At 38.8% G+C, this 16,955-nt stretch overlaps 1 protein-coding gene across 3 annotated transcripts in view; it reads right to left on the bottom strand.

Moving 5' to 3' along the window:
- PCNX1 (pecanex 1) overlaps positions 1-16,955 on the bottom strand; it is a 166,278-nt gene that overhangs the window by 9,770 nt on the left and 139,553 nt on the right. For all 3 annotated transcript variants that reach the window (XM_036107274.2, XM_036107276.2, XM_036107280.2), the window contains 8 exons: positions 15,330-15,560; positions 14,575-14,675; positions 13,640-13,790; positions 7,170-7,400; positions 5,944-6,218; positions 4,324-4,529; positions 565-1,007; positions 78-218 (listed from right to left, as the gene is read on the bottom strand). In XM_036107274.2, the coding sequence (XP_035963167.2) occupies positions 78-218; positions 565-1,007; positions 4,324-4,529; positions 5,944-6,218; positions 7,170-7,400; positions 13,640-13,790; positions 14,575-14,675; positions 15,330-15,560 (1,779 nt within the window). The remainder of the gene's footprint in view (positions 1-77; positions 219-564; positions 1,008-4,323; positions 4,530-5,943; positions 6,219-7,169; positions 7,401-13,639; positions 13,791-14,574; positions 14,676-15,329; positions 15,561-16,955) is intronic.

The raw sequence follows: 16,955 nt of genomic DNA, 5'->3' as shown, positions 1-16,955 counted from the left end.
TTATCCAAACACATGCAAACAAGTCAGTCAGGCTACAAAAAAGTGAGAGCATGGGTCAGCTTCGTGAGAGAACTTACATGGCCTTCCATGCCCTCCTGAGGACTCCAGTCTTTCCAGCTGTTTCTCCCAGCTTTTAACCGAATAGCCTCCTCAGGCCACTGCAGCTCTTTCCTTTTTGACAGGTTGATCCCATCCAGAATCTGACTGGGATCGACAATCTATATTGCAAATAAATACGGGTCATTTCCAATTCAATTTTTTTCTCGATGATGACAAATTATATAATCTCAAACAAAATTTCTCTCACAGACTCTGCGTCTCAAGTTCTCCACTGCCTATAACTGAACAAAAAACAATCTAGAGGGCCACCTCCTGAATTCCTTTAGCCCCCTGGCTGACCTTACTGCAACAGCCACACACCAGCAGCTGGCAACATTCAAACATATGCTAGTCTTCAGACTAAGTAACAGGAAGGTGTGTTCTCATCAGAATCCTTCACTCGACAAATGAGAAGTAAAAACAAATGAGTGACACAAACAGCACAAGACCCATGTGCTTACTCACTTGGACTCGGTAAATCACGTCCCCCCTTTTGGCCTGTGAATTATTGGCAGGACTTAAGGTGTTGCCCGGCTGGGCATCAGTGGCACTGCTCTGACCTCCCTCTGTCCCAAGAAAGCCCACAAGAGTGTGATGTTTGCAGGCCGGGATGCTCTGGCTGGAGCTGCTGGAAGAAGGCAGGCCATGCTGCACGCAGGCCATGCCGCTCTGACCGGAGGGCTCCATCTGGTTCACCATAGAGAGGCGGGACTGGATGGAGGACGGTAAGTTTCGAAGCGATATCTGACTCGTGGAAGAGCGCCGACAAGGCACAAATCCCGTGGTGGACATCCGGAGGGACGAGTGCCGGCTGCTGTAGCAGTAAGAAGACTGGCTGGCCACTGAGGCGCGAGCAGGGGACTGTCTGACCAGGCTTGACTGTACGGAGTGGGAGCTGTGGCTAGTGCCTAGCGAAGGATAAACAACAACAGCATTCTAAGTGCAATGATTCAAACACAGGTTTTTTTTTTTTCTTTGTAGTTTTTAAGAGCTTTTCCCTTAAGTAATTACTTGGTCAATTCACTGAATTTAAATTATACCTAAAACTTTTTTTAAAAAAGTTTATATTTATACCTACAACTTTTTTAAAAAAGATTTTATTTGAGAGAGAGAGTGCAAGAGAGCATGCAAGCGTGCACATGCACACGTTGGAAGAGGGACAGAGGCAGAGGGAGGGACAGAATCTCCAACAGACTCCCTGCTGTACGTGGAGCCCGATGCGGGGCTTGATCTCCCGACCCTAAGACCATGACTTGAGCCAAAACCAAGAGTTGGACGCTTAACTGACTGTGCCATCCAGGCACCCCTATACCTAAAACTTTTAATGTTGTCAAAAAGAAATAAATATCTGAGATCTGTTTTCTTGTGTGGTTTTGATAATAATTTTAATTTGCTAATGCTTTTTAAAATTAAAATTCTGGGACAAAAGCAACACATATAATTTCAGCAAGTATCAGGATTTAACATTGAGATGAATCCTAAAATACCTTCCACAGAAATATTTCAGAATAATAAGAATGCCTCTTTAATATTTCAGAAATGAAATATCTCATGAAATGAGACCACAAGAAATATTTATTAAGGATCTACTATGTGGTAAGATCTGTAACTACTACTTCTCAAAAGTATAGAATTAATATCCTTTCAATCCATTCCAATGACAAACTACACAGTCTATAGAGAGATGGTGATACCACACTGTCATTTTCATATCCATTAAGGGATTACTACTAAATATGAATTATCAGTGATACTGAATAGCAGGTCCTTCTGTGTTGGTTTGATATGATTCCTCAGGTTCATCTTTTTTCCTGACTTATTATAATAGTAATGTGAAGATTAGGAAATAATTAACTATATTGAAAAAATTGCTGCATGTACTTTCTATCTGAAAATAAAGAGCTGATCAAAATAAGAGCATTTAAAAAAGCACAATGAGGGCGCCTGGGTGGCTCAGTTGGTTAAGCGACTGCCTTCGGCTCAGGTCATGATCCTGGAGTCCCTGGATCGAGTCCCGCATCGGGCTCCCTGCTCAGCAAGGAGCCTGCTTCTCCCTCTGACCCTCTCCCCTCTCATGTGCTCTCTCTCTCTCATTCTCTCTGTCTCAAATAAATAAATAAAATCTTAAAAAAAAAAAAAAATAAAAAAAAAAAATAAAAAAGCACAATGAAAGTTCTAGCTTTTCACTCAGAAGTTACAAAAGAACATACAAAATGTTGGTAATACATCTATTTTGAGTCTTAATTCCAATGCTATTGGATTTTTTTTTTAACTTAACAATAAATGTCTTAAGACTTCATCTCATTCATGTGAAGCAGTAGGGGAAAAGACAGTACTGAATCAACCAACCAGCCATATGAAAACAGATTAAATATGATTCCTACTGCATACCAGGTGGATGACAGATGTTGTGTAAAAAGAAAACTGGTGAAAAACAAAAACAGAAAAACCAAACCCTCATGCCTTGGGATAGGAAAAATTTTCTTAAGTAGGATATAAAAAGTACTAATCATAAAAGAAAAGATCAGTAAATTGCTCTACACTAAAATAAAGAACTTTTGTCAAAAGAAGATGAGCCACCCTTCTTTTAGGAAGAGAATGGAAAGACAAGGGATAGAATGGCAAAAGATATTTGTAGTACAGAAAGCTGAGAAAAAACTCAAACACAAAATATACAAATAAGAAAAAGATAATCATGGAACTAGAGGGTATTATGCTAAGCAAAATAAGTCAGTCAGTGAAAGACAAACATCCTATGATTTCACTCATATGTGGAATTTAAGAAACTAAACAGAGGAACAAAGGGGAAGGGAAAGAAAAACAAGATAAAAACAGAGAGGGAAGCAAACCGTAAGAGACTCTTAACTATAGAGAACAAACTGAGGGTTGCTGGAGTGGAGGTAGGTGGGGGATGGGGTAAATGGATGATGGGCATTAAGGAGGGCATTTGTTGGGATGACCACTGGGTGTTGTATGTGGGTGATGAATCACTGGATTCTGCTCCTGAAACCAGTGCTGCACTGTATGTTAACTAACTTGAAATTAAATTTAAAAAAAAGAAAAGAAAAAGATAACCAAAGAGAAAAATGGGCAAGAGACTTAATAGGTACTTCAAAAAGAGGAACAGGTGATAAACTGATTTAAAACCTTCCAATCTTAGGCATCAGAGCAATGTAAATTATAACAACGAATTAAAGATCACCCTTCTCCCGTCCCTCTCAGCAAGCAGGGAGCAGAGATGGGAACTGGTAATACTCCACACTGGTGAAAGGTTACAGGATGGGCATTCCGATGTATGACTGGGGAGAGTACCAATTGGTAAAAAACAAACAAAACAAAACAAAAACAAACAAAAACTTGCTAGAAAGATTTTTGGCATTATGTGTCATGAATCTTAAATATTCTCATAAACTTTGACTTAATGATGGCATTTTTAAAGTCTCTAGCCCAAGAAAATAGTGATTACAAAGTTTAGTATAACATTCAGGAGAAACCAAATCATTGTCCAATGAAAGAGAAGTTAAATAAATTATACTAAATATTATTAGCCTTTAAAAATGATACTTTCGAGGGGCGCCTGGGTGGCTCAGGCGTTAAGCGTCTGCCTTCAGCTCAGGTCATGATCCCAGGGTCCTGGGATCGAGCCCCGCATCGGGCTCCCTGCTCCGCGGGAAGCCTGCTTCTCCCTCTCCCACTCCCCATGCTTGTGTTCCCTCTCTCGCTGTCTCTCTCTGTGTCAGATAAATAAAAATCTTTAAAAAAAAAAAAAAAATGATACTTTCAAAGAAATGATATTCCAAGTAATACACATATTTAATATAAATAGGATAATGTCCAACCAGGAATCAAACAAAATATTCTTTTTACATATTCCAAGTAGGTATACAGAATTCTCTCTTTTTTCTTTTTGAGAGAGAGAGAGAGACGAGAGACACAGAGAGAGAAAGCGAGCACACACGTGTGAGTGGGAGGGTAGAGGGGCAGGGGAGTTGGGGGGTGGGGGTGGGGAGGGTTAGAGGGAGAGGGAGAAAGAGAATCCCAAGCAGGCTCCACGTCCAGTGCGGAGCCCGTCTCAGGGCTCAATCCCACCACCCTGAGATCATGACATGAGCCGAAATCAAGAGTCTGACGCTTAACTGAGCCACCTGGGCGCCCAGCAGATAATTCTCTTTATACACACATACTAAGAGGCTAAGTTCAATACATACTTTGTTTTCACATTACCTAGTGCTGGAGGATAAGATGTGACCAGTGGATGGAGTCCTGCTCCCGACCCTGGCGCTGGATTTCCAGTGCTTCCCTGGGATACGCTGCTATGGGGGTCACTGGCACTCGTGGCATTGTTGCTGGTGCAGGACATCCCACCTCCGGTGTCTGCATCTTCAATATTGCCACCGCTGTTACAGCCAGCCCCACACCCTTTCCTTAACCTAGGAACAAACACCAGAGTAAGCAGCATTACCCCCCCGATCACTTCAAGACAGGTGTCTTACTCTATTTCTAGCTATTCTGAATGGTTAATGCTATAAATGTTCATCTTTGAAAGTCTTCATGGTGCAGTCAATATTAGAAACAAAAAAAGGCAGCTATGTTTTCAAAGAATGGCCTAAGGACTATTCCCCCTTACTCTCACTGCTTCAATTCTTCCCAATCTACCTTCACTTTTTATCATCTTTCCCAATCTTTTCATCTTTCCTTAGCCATAATAAACTACACATAACAAAACTGTACCAACAAGATAGCAATAGGATTCTTGCCAGTGTCTTTTCAGTGCCTCTGAAGTGTGCAACTCCTGAAAACCTAATTTCTGCTGTAGCACACTTGGAAGAGAGCTGCTACAATCATTTTTCGTTTTTTTTTTCTTTTTTAAATCTAGGGTGACCAACTATCCTGGGTTGCCCACAACTGTCTCAGTTTGGCACTGAAAGTCCTGCTTCCCAGGACACTTCTCAGTCCTGCGCAAACCAGGACAGCTGGGCACCTTAATCTCTATACCATTTCTCTTGAGGGAAGAGAACTCAACCTCTTTAATCCAATTCCAGCACAACGGATAATTTTTGAAAAGAAATTTCTTTGAACACCACTGTGGTTTACGTTCTTCTTTCTGTTTGGATAGGGACTGATGTTAAAATGGTGAGACTTTTTTTTTTTTTTTTGAGTATGCCTGTTTGAGAGTTTGCCACCCTAATCCCACATTCTGTTTTTCTTAAGTTCTGTTATTTAAGGATCTAAACAAAAGCTTGTAAGAAATTGAAAAGATACTCTATGATTTTTCTTCAATATCCACCAAACTATGATGTTCCTATACTGAACACCATAATTTACCAGACAAAAGGCAGAGAAAAAATTCATGGGCACACTTGAAGGTACGAGAGATCTGAGATCGGAGTGATGACTGGATTGTTAAAATGGCAGTAGTAGCACGAAAGAGTTTCGCCAAGTACGGCGTGCTCCCCCTACTGCTAGAATGGAATAACACAGAAGGTGAGCAACTTGCTCAAGTGTCCTAGGTTTTTCTCTAATTTGCTGTGTGTTGGCCCACACATCCTAATAGTGGCGCTATGCTGCAATACAGAGTCAAAAAAGTTAAAGAAAAGAGAACTATTCAAGATTCTACGAAATGCTGCATCAGTGGTTCTTAACCAGTGTTGTACATGAGATTTATCTAATAAGAGTCTGAAGATAAAAATGCTCAGACTACTTTCTAAAGTTCCTGACAGAATAGGTTTATATTGTGTCATGGCATCTGTATTTTTTCTATAAGCTTTCCAGGTGATACTCATGCAAACTGCCTCGATGAAGAGAGAACACACCATCACTGAAATATGCAACCACATAGCTCACCTGTGCCAGGTTGACACTATGAAGTTTCTGATATTTCCCAAACTGATAGGTCCCCCAAGGATTTCTTTAAGCTGTTCATGGCTGTCAGAGTAAGAAGTTGTCAGGGGTGAGACAAAGATTGGGTAGCCAATAGGCTGATCACAAGATGAGTTTATCATGTTTCTCAGAGCTTGTTTTGCATTTTGGATGCTACCTCTCTCTGGGTTACGGTTACGTAGAAAAACAAGCTCTTGCTGTTGTCCTGCCCAAAGACCTCGGACGCATTCCTTATTAACCTGAAAACCAGAACACATGGGAATTAGGTGAAGGGGCCAAGAATGAAATTCATATAAACAGAAGAGTATAAATGGGAGGGATACAAAAGACATATGAGAACCAACTGTGAAAAGCAGGAAACAAATACAAGTAGGTCACATTTGAACAGGAGTTCATCAATTTTCCATTGTCACCAGTGGGCTGTTAAATAATAAGTACACGTAGAACTCTTTTCCCTGGTCTGTCTGGTAAAAATATCAAGTTTTCCAAATTAATAATGCACTGAATTTTGTAACTGAGATAACAGATATATTTGACAGAAAGGAGCAGTAACAAATATTCAGAGTTAAAAGGATGTTTGTGACTTTGCAGGTTGATTAAATGAAGTAGATAAAAAGCGAATCATTATTAACTATTAAAATAAAATTTCAGAAATTATGTCTCCTAAAGCCGTGAGATGTTTAAAAAAGCAACAAACAAGGGGAGGTGGGTGGGGGGAAGGGATAACTGGGTGAAGGATTAAGGAGGGCACTGGATGTAATGAGCACTGGGTGTTATATACAACTGATGAATCACTAAATTCTACCTCTGAAACTAATTAAAAAAAAAGACAAACAAAAAAAACAACACAAAGTACAAGCTGTAGTATTATTTTGCAACCTGGAAATCAAATTAGCAATATAGTGCTGATCTTTTAAGAAGAGATGCTGCCCAGAGAGCATATATAATAGATAAAAGACTGCCAAAACAGAAATAAGCAAAAATTTTAAGACTTTATGGCACATGAGAAAATTTCAGAGGATAGAAAAAATTACAAAATAAATCAAATTAAGTGCTCATAAACAATCAATGCTAATGTAGTATGGTCATTTTTTTTTCTATAAAAAGAGTTTCACTTTTTAAAGTTGGGATAAGGTTATGTAACTTCCATTTTTTTTCCCCAGACACAAATAAATGCTTCAGAAACTTACCTTAATGACCCTGAAGCTCAGGTAGCGTCTATTCAGCATGATGATCTTATATTCATTGGTGCCATCATCCATGACATGCCGCAGAGCAAGAAGGGAGGGAGAGTTGGCAAGGACTGCACTCCGCCACGCAGGGTCCCCTTCATGGGCTATTACGAGGTTCTTTTCATGAGACACAATGGCTTCATAGAGCACAGTAGGGTCATCATACTCATCTGGAGAAGTGAAATGATCCTAAATAGAGAAATAAAAAAATATAAACTTTACAGGAAGAGAAGGACTTCCAGTGGAATGATAAACGCTTCTTCAGTTACTAATCAGTTACTAAATGAAAATTCTGAAAAACTGGTTTAATATGAGTATTTTATATCCGCACATATTATTATTGTTGGAGATAGTCTTAAATTTAACCAGGTTAGGAATTAGCTCATTATTGCCATACTGTTTTTTTTTTTTAAGATTTTACTTATTTGACAGAGAGAGACACAGCGAGAGAGGAAACACAAGCAGAGGGAGGGGGAGAAGCAGGCTTCCCGCAGAGCAGGGAGCCCGATGCAGGGCTCAATCCAAGGACCCTGGGATCATGACCTGAGCCGAAGGCAGACACTTAACGGCTGAGCCAGCCAGGCGCCCCTGCCATACTACTTTTGTAAATTCTTCAACCCAACCCTATCTTCTAAGTTTTAAATAAACAAATATTTTTCCAATTTTTATATATTTTCTTTTTCTCATTCAAGTGGGGTTTTACATGTCTTCATTCATACATAATTTTTTCTCTTCAAGGATCGTCTCACTGGTATCAGTTAAGGAAGGCTAAGCTACATAAAAGTTCCCTAAGTAGTATTTCTTTTTTTTTCTTTAAGATTTTATTTATTTATTTGACAGAGAGATAGAGCCAGAGAGCACAAGCAGAGGGAATGGCAGAGGCAGAGGGAGAAGCAGGCTCTGCACTTGAGCAGGGAGCCTGGGATGTGGGACTCGATCCCAGGACCCTGGGATCATGACCTGAGCCGAAGGCAGACACTTAACGATCTGAGCCACCCAGGCGCCCAGTAGTGTTTCTTTTTAACAAGGCATTTTTAACATAAAGCCACATCTCTAGAATGATTCCAATATAGCATTTTATCTCATGTAGTTAAGATAATAAGATCAAGGGTCCTAGTCCTAAAGAAGCTAGTCAAGTCTTCCCTGAGAAATCTCTTGGTCTATGTAGCAACCACTCCTGCATTCCACAAGCCGTTATTTAATACCTTTCATGTGGGGGATTCTATGGCAGAGAGCATGGATGAAAAAGGAATATGTGGAATCTATCCCCCCTTCAGAAACAGTGCAAATTAATAGGGATCCAGGACGTATACCCACATAACCATAACACGAGTCTGAACTTCTGAAGTGAAGAGTATACAATCGTAGATATTCATAGTTGGGAGGTTGATAAATTTTTACATCCAGGTAAAGTAACTCATTTCTACTCAAGCCAAGTGACCAGACTGTGTGTGATATCTGAGGGGAGATGGGTGAGTGTAAGAAGGCAAGCTCCCCAGTGATGCACCTCCACATCTAGGGACTAGCCTATATGAGAATAACAAAAGTATTCACTATATATGCGAATAATGCTTCATAATGAAAAAAGTTCTGCAACATGTTTTTTCCCTGAACTCTTACAACCTTGCCAAGCAGGTTCAGTACATAATACCGGCATTTTGCAAATACCAAATCTGAAGTTCAAAGAGTCATAGCTGCTTCCTAGGTTTAGAAAGTTAGTAAATGATTAAGCCAGGACTTAGAACACATGTTTAAAGAGAATTTATCATTCTGATTTTTAAAAGTATATGATTACAAATGTTAACTGAAAAACCTGTCAAGTCTAGCTGCTGTGATTAGGGAAAGTTACACAATGCAGGTGGTTTTGAACTGGATCTGAAAGAATGAAAACAATGTCAGTGGCTGGAGATAGGCGCTATGCTGGAAAGGGAGAGAGCTCCAGGCAAGACATCCTACAGGGGAGAAGCACAGGTCAGTGAAGAACATAAAGGTGATGACAGCCTAAAGTCTCTCTGGGGAATTGCGTTTCTATTACGTTGCCAGGCAGCACTGTGCTAGACACTGGGGAAAGAGTAGTGAGCATGACAGATACAAGCACTGTTCTCATGGAACTTAGGGTCTAGTTAGAAAATACTAAAAAAAAATTAGAAAACTAGCTTTTAGCCAGATTGTGGAGCATCTCCCCTGTACCTTGTCCAGATTTCTTTTACCAAGCTGGTGCACTCCCCTCTCCAATGCTTTGAGCACTGGTTCTTAACAGCTCACAGTTATTCCCTCCTCTCAGAACTGCCTTCAGTTGATGGAGCTGCCTGGGCAGGAAATGCCAGGGGAGGTTTGTTCCCCACTTGGGTGTGGGGGGCTCAAGGTACACCATGTAACTCCTGGTGATACTAACACTCTAGAACTCACTCTAAACCAGTGGAAGCTAGAATTCAGTTGAAACACAGTTTTGCTTAGCTCCTTCCCTGTTCTTTCCTGCTTCCCTCCCTTCCTTACAAATTCCCCTGAGGGCACCCTGTCATCTCTGGCACAGGAATCCTGGATTCCGACTCTGCTTCTAAAGAACGTGGCCTAAACTAGCATTTACAACTTACAATACCTCTGTACATCATACACCAACCCTCCTGACCTTTCTTTTAAATACTGAGCTCACTTTCCTATACCAGCAGATAGCTAGACATCATATGATGCGCTCTCCTTTAGGAAACCGTTCCTTTAGGGAAGGAATCCTATCTTTGTATAGTAGTGTTGGTACAATTTTTGAATGGAAAATAAAAGTGCAGACAGACGTAACAGTTATACTCTTAATAAAATGGACAAAGTTGGAAATTATTAGGCATGCCAAAACAGAGTATGCTGAATCTTGCTCAAATATTTCTTTTCACTGGGCTTAAGATGGTTGGATGACTATTGTTTTAGAGGCAAAGTATTTGAAACAAGCAGAATGTCCATGAACAGGGAAATGGTTGAATAAACTGTAGTTAAAAATTATATCCTAGGATACTACAGAGCCGTTAAAAATATGGGGTGCCTCTATATGTGCTGACTTAGAAAGTATCCATGTTATACTAAATAGGGGGGAAAAAGCTTGTGTTACAGATCGTTTTATGTAGCACAAAGGAAAATATTTGTACATATAGATGGAAATGTCTATGAACTCAGGAAAATCAGAAAATATATGCATCAAATTACTGGCAGTAACTGCTTCTTGGAAGGGCCATACAATGGTACGGGGTGATGGGAATACTCACTCTTGGGTGAAGCTCACTTTTTAACGTTTTTCATTATTTCTCAAATACAAAGAGAAAATGTTCCTAGTTCTGGGAAAAGTTTTCAAAGGCATTTTAAAAATATACTTGAAAAGTTATAAGCCAATGCACAGGATATATTTTTTTTTAAAAAAAACGAAACATTCATTTTACATTCATTGGCTGCCAAGCCTCATACTAAGCAATGAAGATATAAAGATTAGTAAAAAATGATCCCTGTCCTCAACCACACACTGTAAGATTTTCGTCATATATCACTTATAAGCCAAACTGGACTTTGATTATTTTATTTTATTTTTAAATATTTTATTTATTCATTTTAAGAGAGAGAGAGAGACAGAGAGCACAAGCAGGGGGAGAGGCAGAGGGAAAAGCAGACTTTCCGCTGAGGAGGGAGCCCGACTCGGGGCTTGATCCCAGAACCTGGAGATATGACCTGAGCTGTAAGGCAGACGCCCAACCATCTGAGCCACCCTGGTGCCCCTGATTAGTTTATTTTAGTTCTAACAACCATGTAATCTTCAAAGAGACTAATGAAAAAGGTAAAACAAATAAGGAGGTAAAGTGTTTTACAAAATGATTAAATAGAGGACAAGAACAGGAGAACATGTGAAAAAGGCAATTTACTTAATTTCTCTGAGTTCTGAGTCTTCACCTACCAATCTGGGATGAAAACAATTTTCTGGATTGTGGTGGTATTATGGATGTGAGAGCACTAATATGCTGTACAACACTGTATTTTACTAAATATGACACAGATTATGACCATTTTTATTTATAAAGTAAAAACGTAATACAGTCAATTGGAGAATTAAAAAATAAAACAAAACTGTAAAGGAAAAAGCAAAAATTAAAAACACCTACAAAGTGTGCTAAACACACATTATCAAGGCCTGTCTGAGAGGCAAGAGTTAAGAGAAATTTTATATTTCTAGCTTTCCGGGAACAAAACCTTTTCCTTACATAAAATAAATTACACCATTTTAAGTGTACAGTTACATGCATTTTGACAAATATGCACACCCATGTAATCACCACCACAATCTAGATCTAAAACTTTCCATCACCCCAAAAAATTCCTTCTTGTCTTTTGGCATTCAATCTCCACATCCTAAGGAATCACTAATCTGCCTCCTGTGGATATAGACTAGTTTGATTTGTTTTAGACTTTATATAAATAAAATCATACAGTATGTACTCTTTTTATGTCTGGTTTCTTCCACTGTGCATAATGTTTGAGATTCATTCATGCTGTGGTATCTAACAATAGTTCATTTCTTTTTACTGCTAAGTAATATTCTATCATGTAGATATACCATAATTAGTATGTTCATCTGTTGATGGACATTTGAGTTGTTTCCAGTTTGGGGCTATTACAACTAAAACCGCTATGCACACATGTGTGTAGACACAGACTTCCATTCTCTTAGGTAATTATCTAGGAGGGGAATTGCTGGGTTGTATGGAATGTGTATGCATATCCTTTCTTTTAATACATAAGCTTATTGTTACTTTTGTGGGTTGGGTTTTCGTGAGTATATAAATCATGAAATATGTGAGTATAATATATGAGTATGAACTTTGGAGATTACCAGTACTGATTTACAGATCTTTTCTTGGCCCAAGAGTCCCTCATGGGCAACCCAACATCTGGCTCAAAACTCAGTTAAGTGGTTGTTTCTGGCTACTATAGGTCGATCTCACCCTCCTCAAAGGTGTATCAGAATTACGGAATTTCTCCAGGCTGCATTTGAGTTCTCTATCTTTCCCCCTGCCACCAGCCCTCCATGGCTCCCGGGTTCCTGATTCCAACTCCTTACCCTCACTGTTTGTCACTGTTGTTGTTAGTCATGGCTAATGAGAGCGAGCTGTAGTGTGTAGCCCAAGTGTGTTGGGCCAAATATAAGGTAGAGAAACACTGTCACAGGCAATAATGCCATAGCCAAAGGAACATGTAAGGAAATGGACCTGGCAGCAACAGGTAAGAGCACCTGTAGGGAGAGACAGGGGCAAAGACCTAAGGTATCAGAAAATTCCCTGTGCCTCAGTTTCTTCTCTGACAGTTGGAGAGGAAACACCTGTCATAATGTTTAGAATTAACTGAAGATGTCGATCTGGAGCTGTTAGGTAATCATGCTGTATAAAACAGAGTATTTCTTACATAGATATATTAATCAGTGCCTTTTAAGAAATTCTGAAGTTTTAAAAACATTTTAATCTAAAGTCATTATCTTTTTCATTTAAACACACTGACTTGGCTCAAAACTGTAAAGGTAGTCTGAAGATAGACAGCTCTATTTGTTCCCAAATGTATATTTTCTCCATGATCCTCAAAATAGTCTTCCATTTTCCACAGAGACTTTCAAATAATATATCCCTTGTCAGTAATCTCCTAAATAATATGGAACAGTGACTTTATTCTAACAGTTTAGATCACAGTAAAATCACTTGAGGAGTAATTCACCCTTTATTTGGGGGAAAAAAAGATTCAAACAGATTTGAGTACAGCAGTTGCATTTTAATGAGGCTTATCATGTGGTCTTTGTCATCAGATCTGACGACTATTGTTCAGTGGAATGATTAGAGTAGCAAGTACCAGTACTTAATTTCCTAATAGAGTCTTGAAATGATCCAGGGCTCTGGATATATATTTTGGGTCCACATTTTAATTTCATTACCCTACTAGGATTATTTAACTAAGGCTAAATCTGTCCTAACCATGTATTATTCTATATAACATGCTACATGAAGCTCATCGCTCAGTAACAGTAGCGCTCACAACCCTCCTGAGACGTTTGTTTACCACACTGCACTGGGAGATGGCTAACATTCCCCTACAGAAGAGGCTTGAATTACAATTATGTGAAATGTGAGGTCAAAACAAGAATTATAAGGGCCAGAGAGCTTTATTTCTAGTCTGTCACTGCTGACAGTTTTCCTCAAGTTCATGTCCAGATCAGTCACTCTCTGATATTAATATTCACATTTACCCTTAGAAACACAGGTTCAGGCTTCTGAGAGCTAATATCTTGGCATAAATCCTGTTTCTCTGTGTTTCAAATAATATTTCTCAAAAGGTTCCTAAGAAACGTAATTTGGAAGTCAAATGAAGAAGTGCCATTAAACACCAGTAATGCATTATAATTCTCCTCTTCTTACCTGATGAAGTTTAATGGACATGCGGATTCCCGGGACTACGACTTTCCTTAGCAATTCCATGTCAGCGAAGATCCATTCATCTCGAATTGAAGAAATACGGAAATCTCCCTTAAATAGGGCATGCAATCCATAGAGGAATGACTCTAAATTACTGTTAGGATTGGAGATAAAAATTTACATATTTTGACAAAGAACTTCTATTACACTGATTCTTACATGTGGTTGTGCATCAGAATCATCTGGGAGTGTTTTGCAAATACAGAGTCCAATGACTATACTAATGTTAGAACCCCTGAGTCAGAATCACAAGGGACAGGGGCCCATTGATCTGGGGCCCTTGTTTACCAACCACTATAATAATAAGCCCATGAAAATAAACAACAGACAAAGAGTATATAAAAGTCACAAAAACTTAAATGGAAAACATGTAGTAATCACAAAAGAAATGTAAAATATATAGTATTTCTTAGTTTTAATTCATTCAGATGCATATGTCAAGAAATTCAGCTTATATTTATACTCCCAAAAATCTAATGTACTATATTAACTATATTAAAAGCATAAATGCTCTGGACAAAAAAAAACCTACAAGGAAATATGGAAAAATAAAAAGAGGTAACTCATTAGAAAAATAGATGTAAAATGGGAGGAGACCAATCAAACTTTATGGGCGATTATTTTTAAAAATGTCTTAAATCCATTAAATTCTTATTATCAGTAGTTACTGCACATGTGTGATTTTTAAAAGCCAGCTATTAACCACGTGGGAGAACTCAACTATGTTCAACAAAAGATCTATAAAAAAACAGTATCAGAAGAGACTTTTGCAATAAATTAGCATAGAATGCTACCATGAAAAGCTATTTCAGACTTTTCAGATCTACGTTACACAGCTTCTCCTACCCTATTCCTGAAAACAGAAATGCCTTCCTTACCTGGACATATGGTGGGATGCGGTCCCCAAAGCTCTCCGTCCCAGAACGCAAAGTCCATAACAAAGAGTCACCAGGGATGAATCTTTGTCGACATCCAGTGGCTTTAAAAAACAAAGAACATTAGTTATCAGAAAGGTATAAAGGTATTTAACAAATAGGAAGACAGCTAATAAATCAGAGAGGATGAAGAACTCAACTAATACATAATCTCTAGGTTTTAAATAGTTCTAATGAGAAGACACTTAACAAATCAGTTTAAAATGAAGTATGAATGTATATGAGCAGTTTCTTTGAAACCTTTAAATAAAATCTAATGCTTTATAATACTGGAACATACTTAAAAAAAAAAAAAAAACCTGACTTTTATAAAGTATTAGGATCTTAGCAAAACATCTCAAAGAAAATACTTAGCGGCATACATCATTACTGATAATGGCTTCTCCTGAAAATACAATATTCTATCTATTAATTAGTTCTTTCTGGACATAAGCTGGAGGCAGGCTATTAGTGACAGCTGCATTAGCCTACTAGCGACTATACCAGAGTAAAGAAAACCAAATTGATGGTTATCTGTGGAATACTGCTTCCCCTCAACCTCTGAATTTCTTTTTAACGAGTGAAGGTTCTCTTACCCAGAAGATGGTCAGAAAGAAGAAGGTCTGGAAAAACTGACCTCATAAAAACAAACGGGGATATTCTTTCCATCTCTGAAAAAATGGACTCAAAGAGTTACAAATAAAGTACACAACCTCTACCTTCGCTCTTCGGGAAGAGCAATACTCTATCCAGTTGAGGTAAATCACACAGAAACTCTCCCTGGATATGCCAGCCAGTCGATGGTCATAGTCTTCATCAATGTTTGGATTAAATGTTGGGTCCACATCAACATAATTTCGATCTGCACACAGACGTAGTCCTTCCTGCATTGTCTCATTGGCTAGCCACTCCTCCAGTTTAGAAGAAGTTGTAACATAATAAATGATACCCTAAAGGGGGAAAGATTAAAAAAAAAGAAGCAAAAAACAAAACCCAAGTTACAGTTTGAATTAACTCTAATTCCTCATTAAATAAATTCCAACAGTTTATACTGATTGTATAACTAAAAAATACTTTATTCTAGCTCAATACCCTAAGAATACATTTTAGGAATGCTGTAAAAATATACCTCAGGCCCTTCTGGATGAACAGTTATTTTACTTTAAAAGTCACAACCATAAATTCATCAAGACAAATTCAAAACAATTCTATTGATCTTAGAGCTTTTGAATTTAGGACATTTTAAGAGAGAGAAAAACTTTACTATGATGCATTTCTCATAGAAAGTTATTAAATCATCTTGTGATGCTAGGTCAAGTTATAGAAATATGACAGTAAAGCAACAGAAATATACCTACTTAGAACCAGAGATAGAAAATGCCATATACACACAGAGACACAGAGCATGTAAAAATTGCAAAATCAGGGGCGCCTGGGTGGCTCAGTTGGTTAAGCGACTGCCTTCGGCTCAGGTCATGATCCCAGGGTCCTGGGATCGAGTCCCGCATCGGGCTCCCTGCTCAGCAGGGAGTCTGCTTCTCCCTCTGACCCTCCCCCCTCTCATGCTCTCTCTTATCTCATTCTCTCTCAAATAAATAAATAAAATCTTTAAAAAAAAAAAAAAATTGCAAAATCACTCTATTTAGCTTCCTGAGGTTGGGTTTAACCAACCATTAATTGTAAGACTAACATTCATCCCAATCAGCACAAATAAAGTGGTACATAGAGGTAGTAACACAGATATGGAAAATCCAGATATGGGTCACTAAAATTTAGCATACATTTCCCTCTTCAAAATACTGGCTTTGCCTGCAAGCTGCCAAATCATAGCTTGCTGTAATCTTGTAATATCTTCAGCAAAAACAGAACACCTGTATAGTAAAGAATTAACCTTGCCCAAGAGAGGTTTGGTCTTTGCCCTTGGGTGCTGGGAGGTAACTTCTATTCCCTTGGAATGTCTTGCCTCTTAAGAGTCTTTTTTCCCCATGAGCTTATAGCCATGACCTCTGGAGGAGCTGGAAACTAAGGCTGGCCATGAGGGCAGTAAACCACATCAAGGTGACTAGACTCCAATAAAAACTCTACACACCAAGGCTCAGGTGAGCTTCTTTGGTTGACAACAGTCTGTGAGTACTGTCACACATTGTTGCTGGGAGAAATGGGCATTATCTGCACAACTGCACTCACAGAAGACAACTGGAAGCTCATGCCTTGGTGTCTCCGGACCCTGCCCTATATCCCTCTTCCCTTGGCTGATTTTAATCTGTATCCTTCCACCGTAATAAATCCTAACCATGAGTGTAACGGCTTTGCTGAGTTTTGTGAGTCCTTCTGGCAAATTACTG

Source organism: Halichoerus grypus, chromosome 8, assembly GCF_964656455.1.
Source record: "Halichoerus grypus chromosome 8, mHalGry1.hap1.1, whole genome shotgun sequence".
Taxonomy (NCBI): Eukaryota; Metazoa; Chordata; class Mammalia; order Carnivora; family Phocidae; genus Halichoerus; species Halichoerus grypus.
Note: the sequence above shows the minus strand (reverse complement) of the source record. Positions and strands in the feature narration are given on the sequence as shown.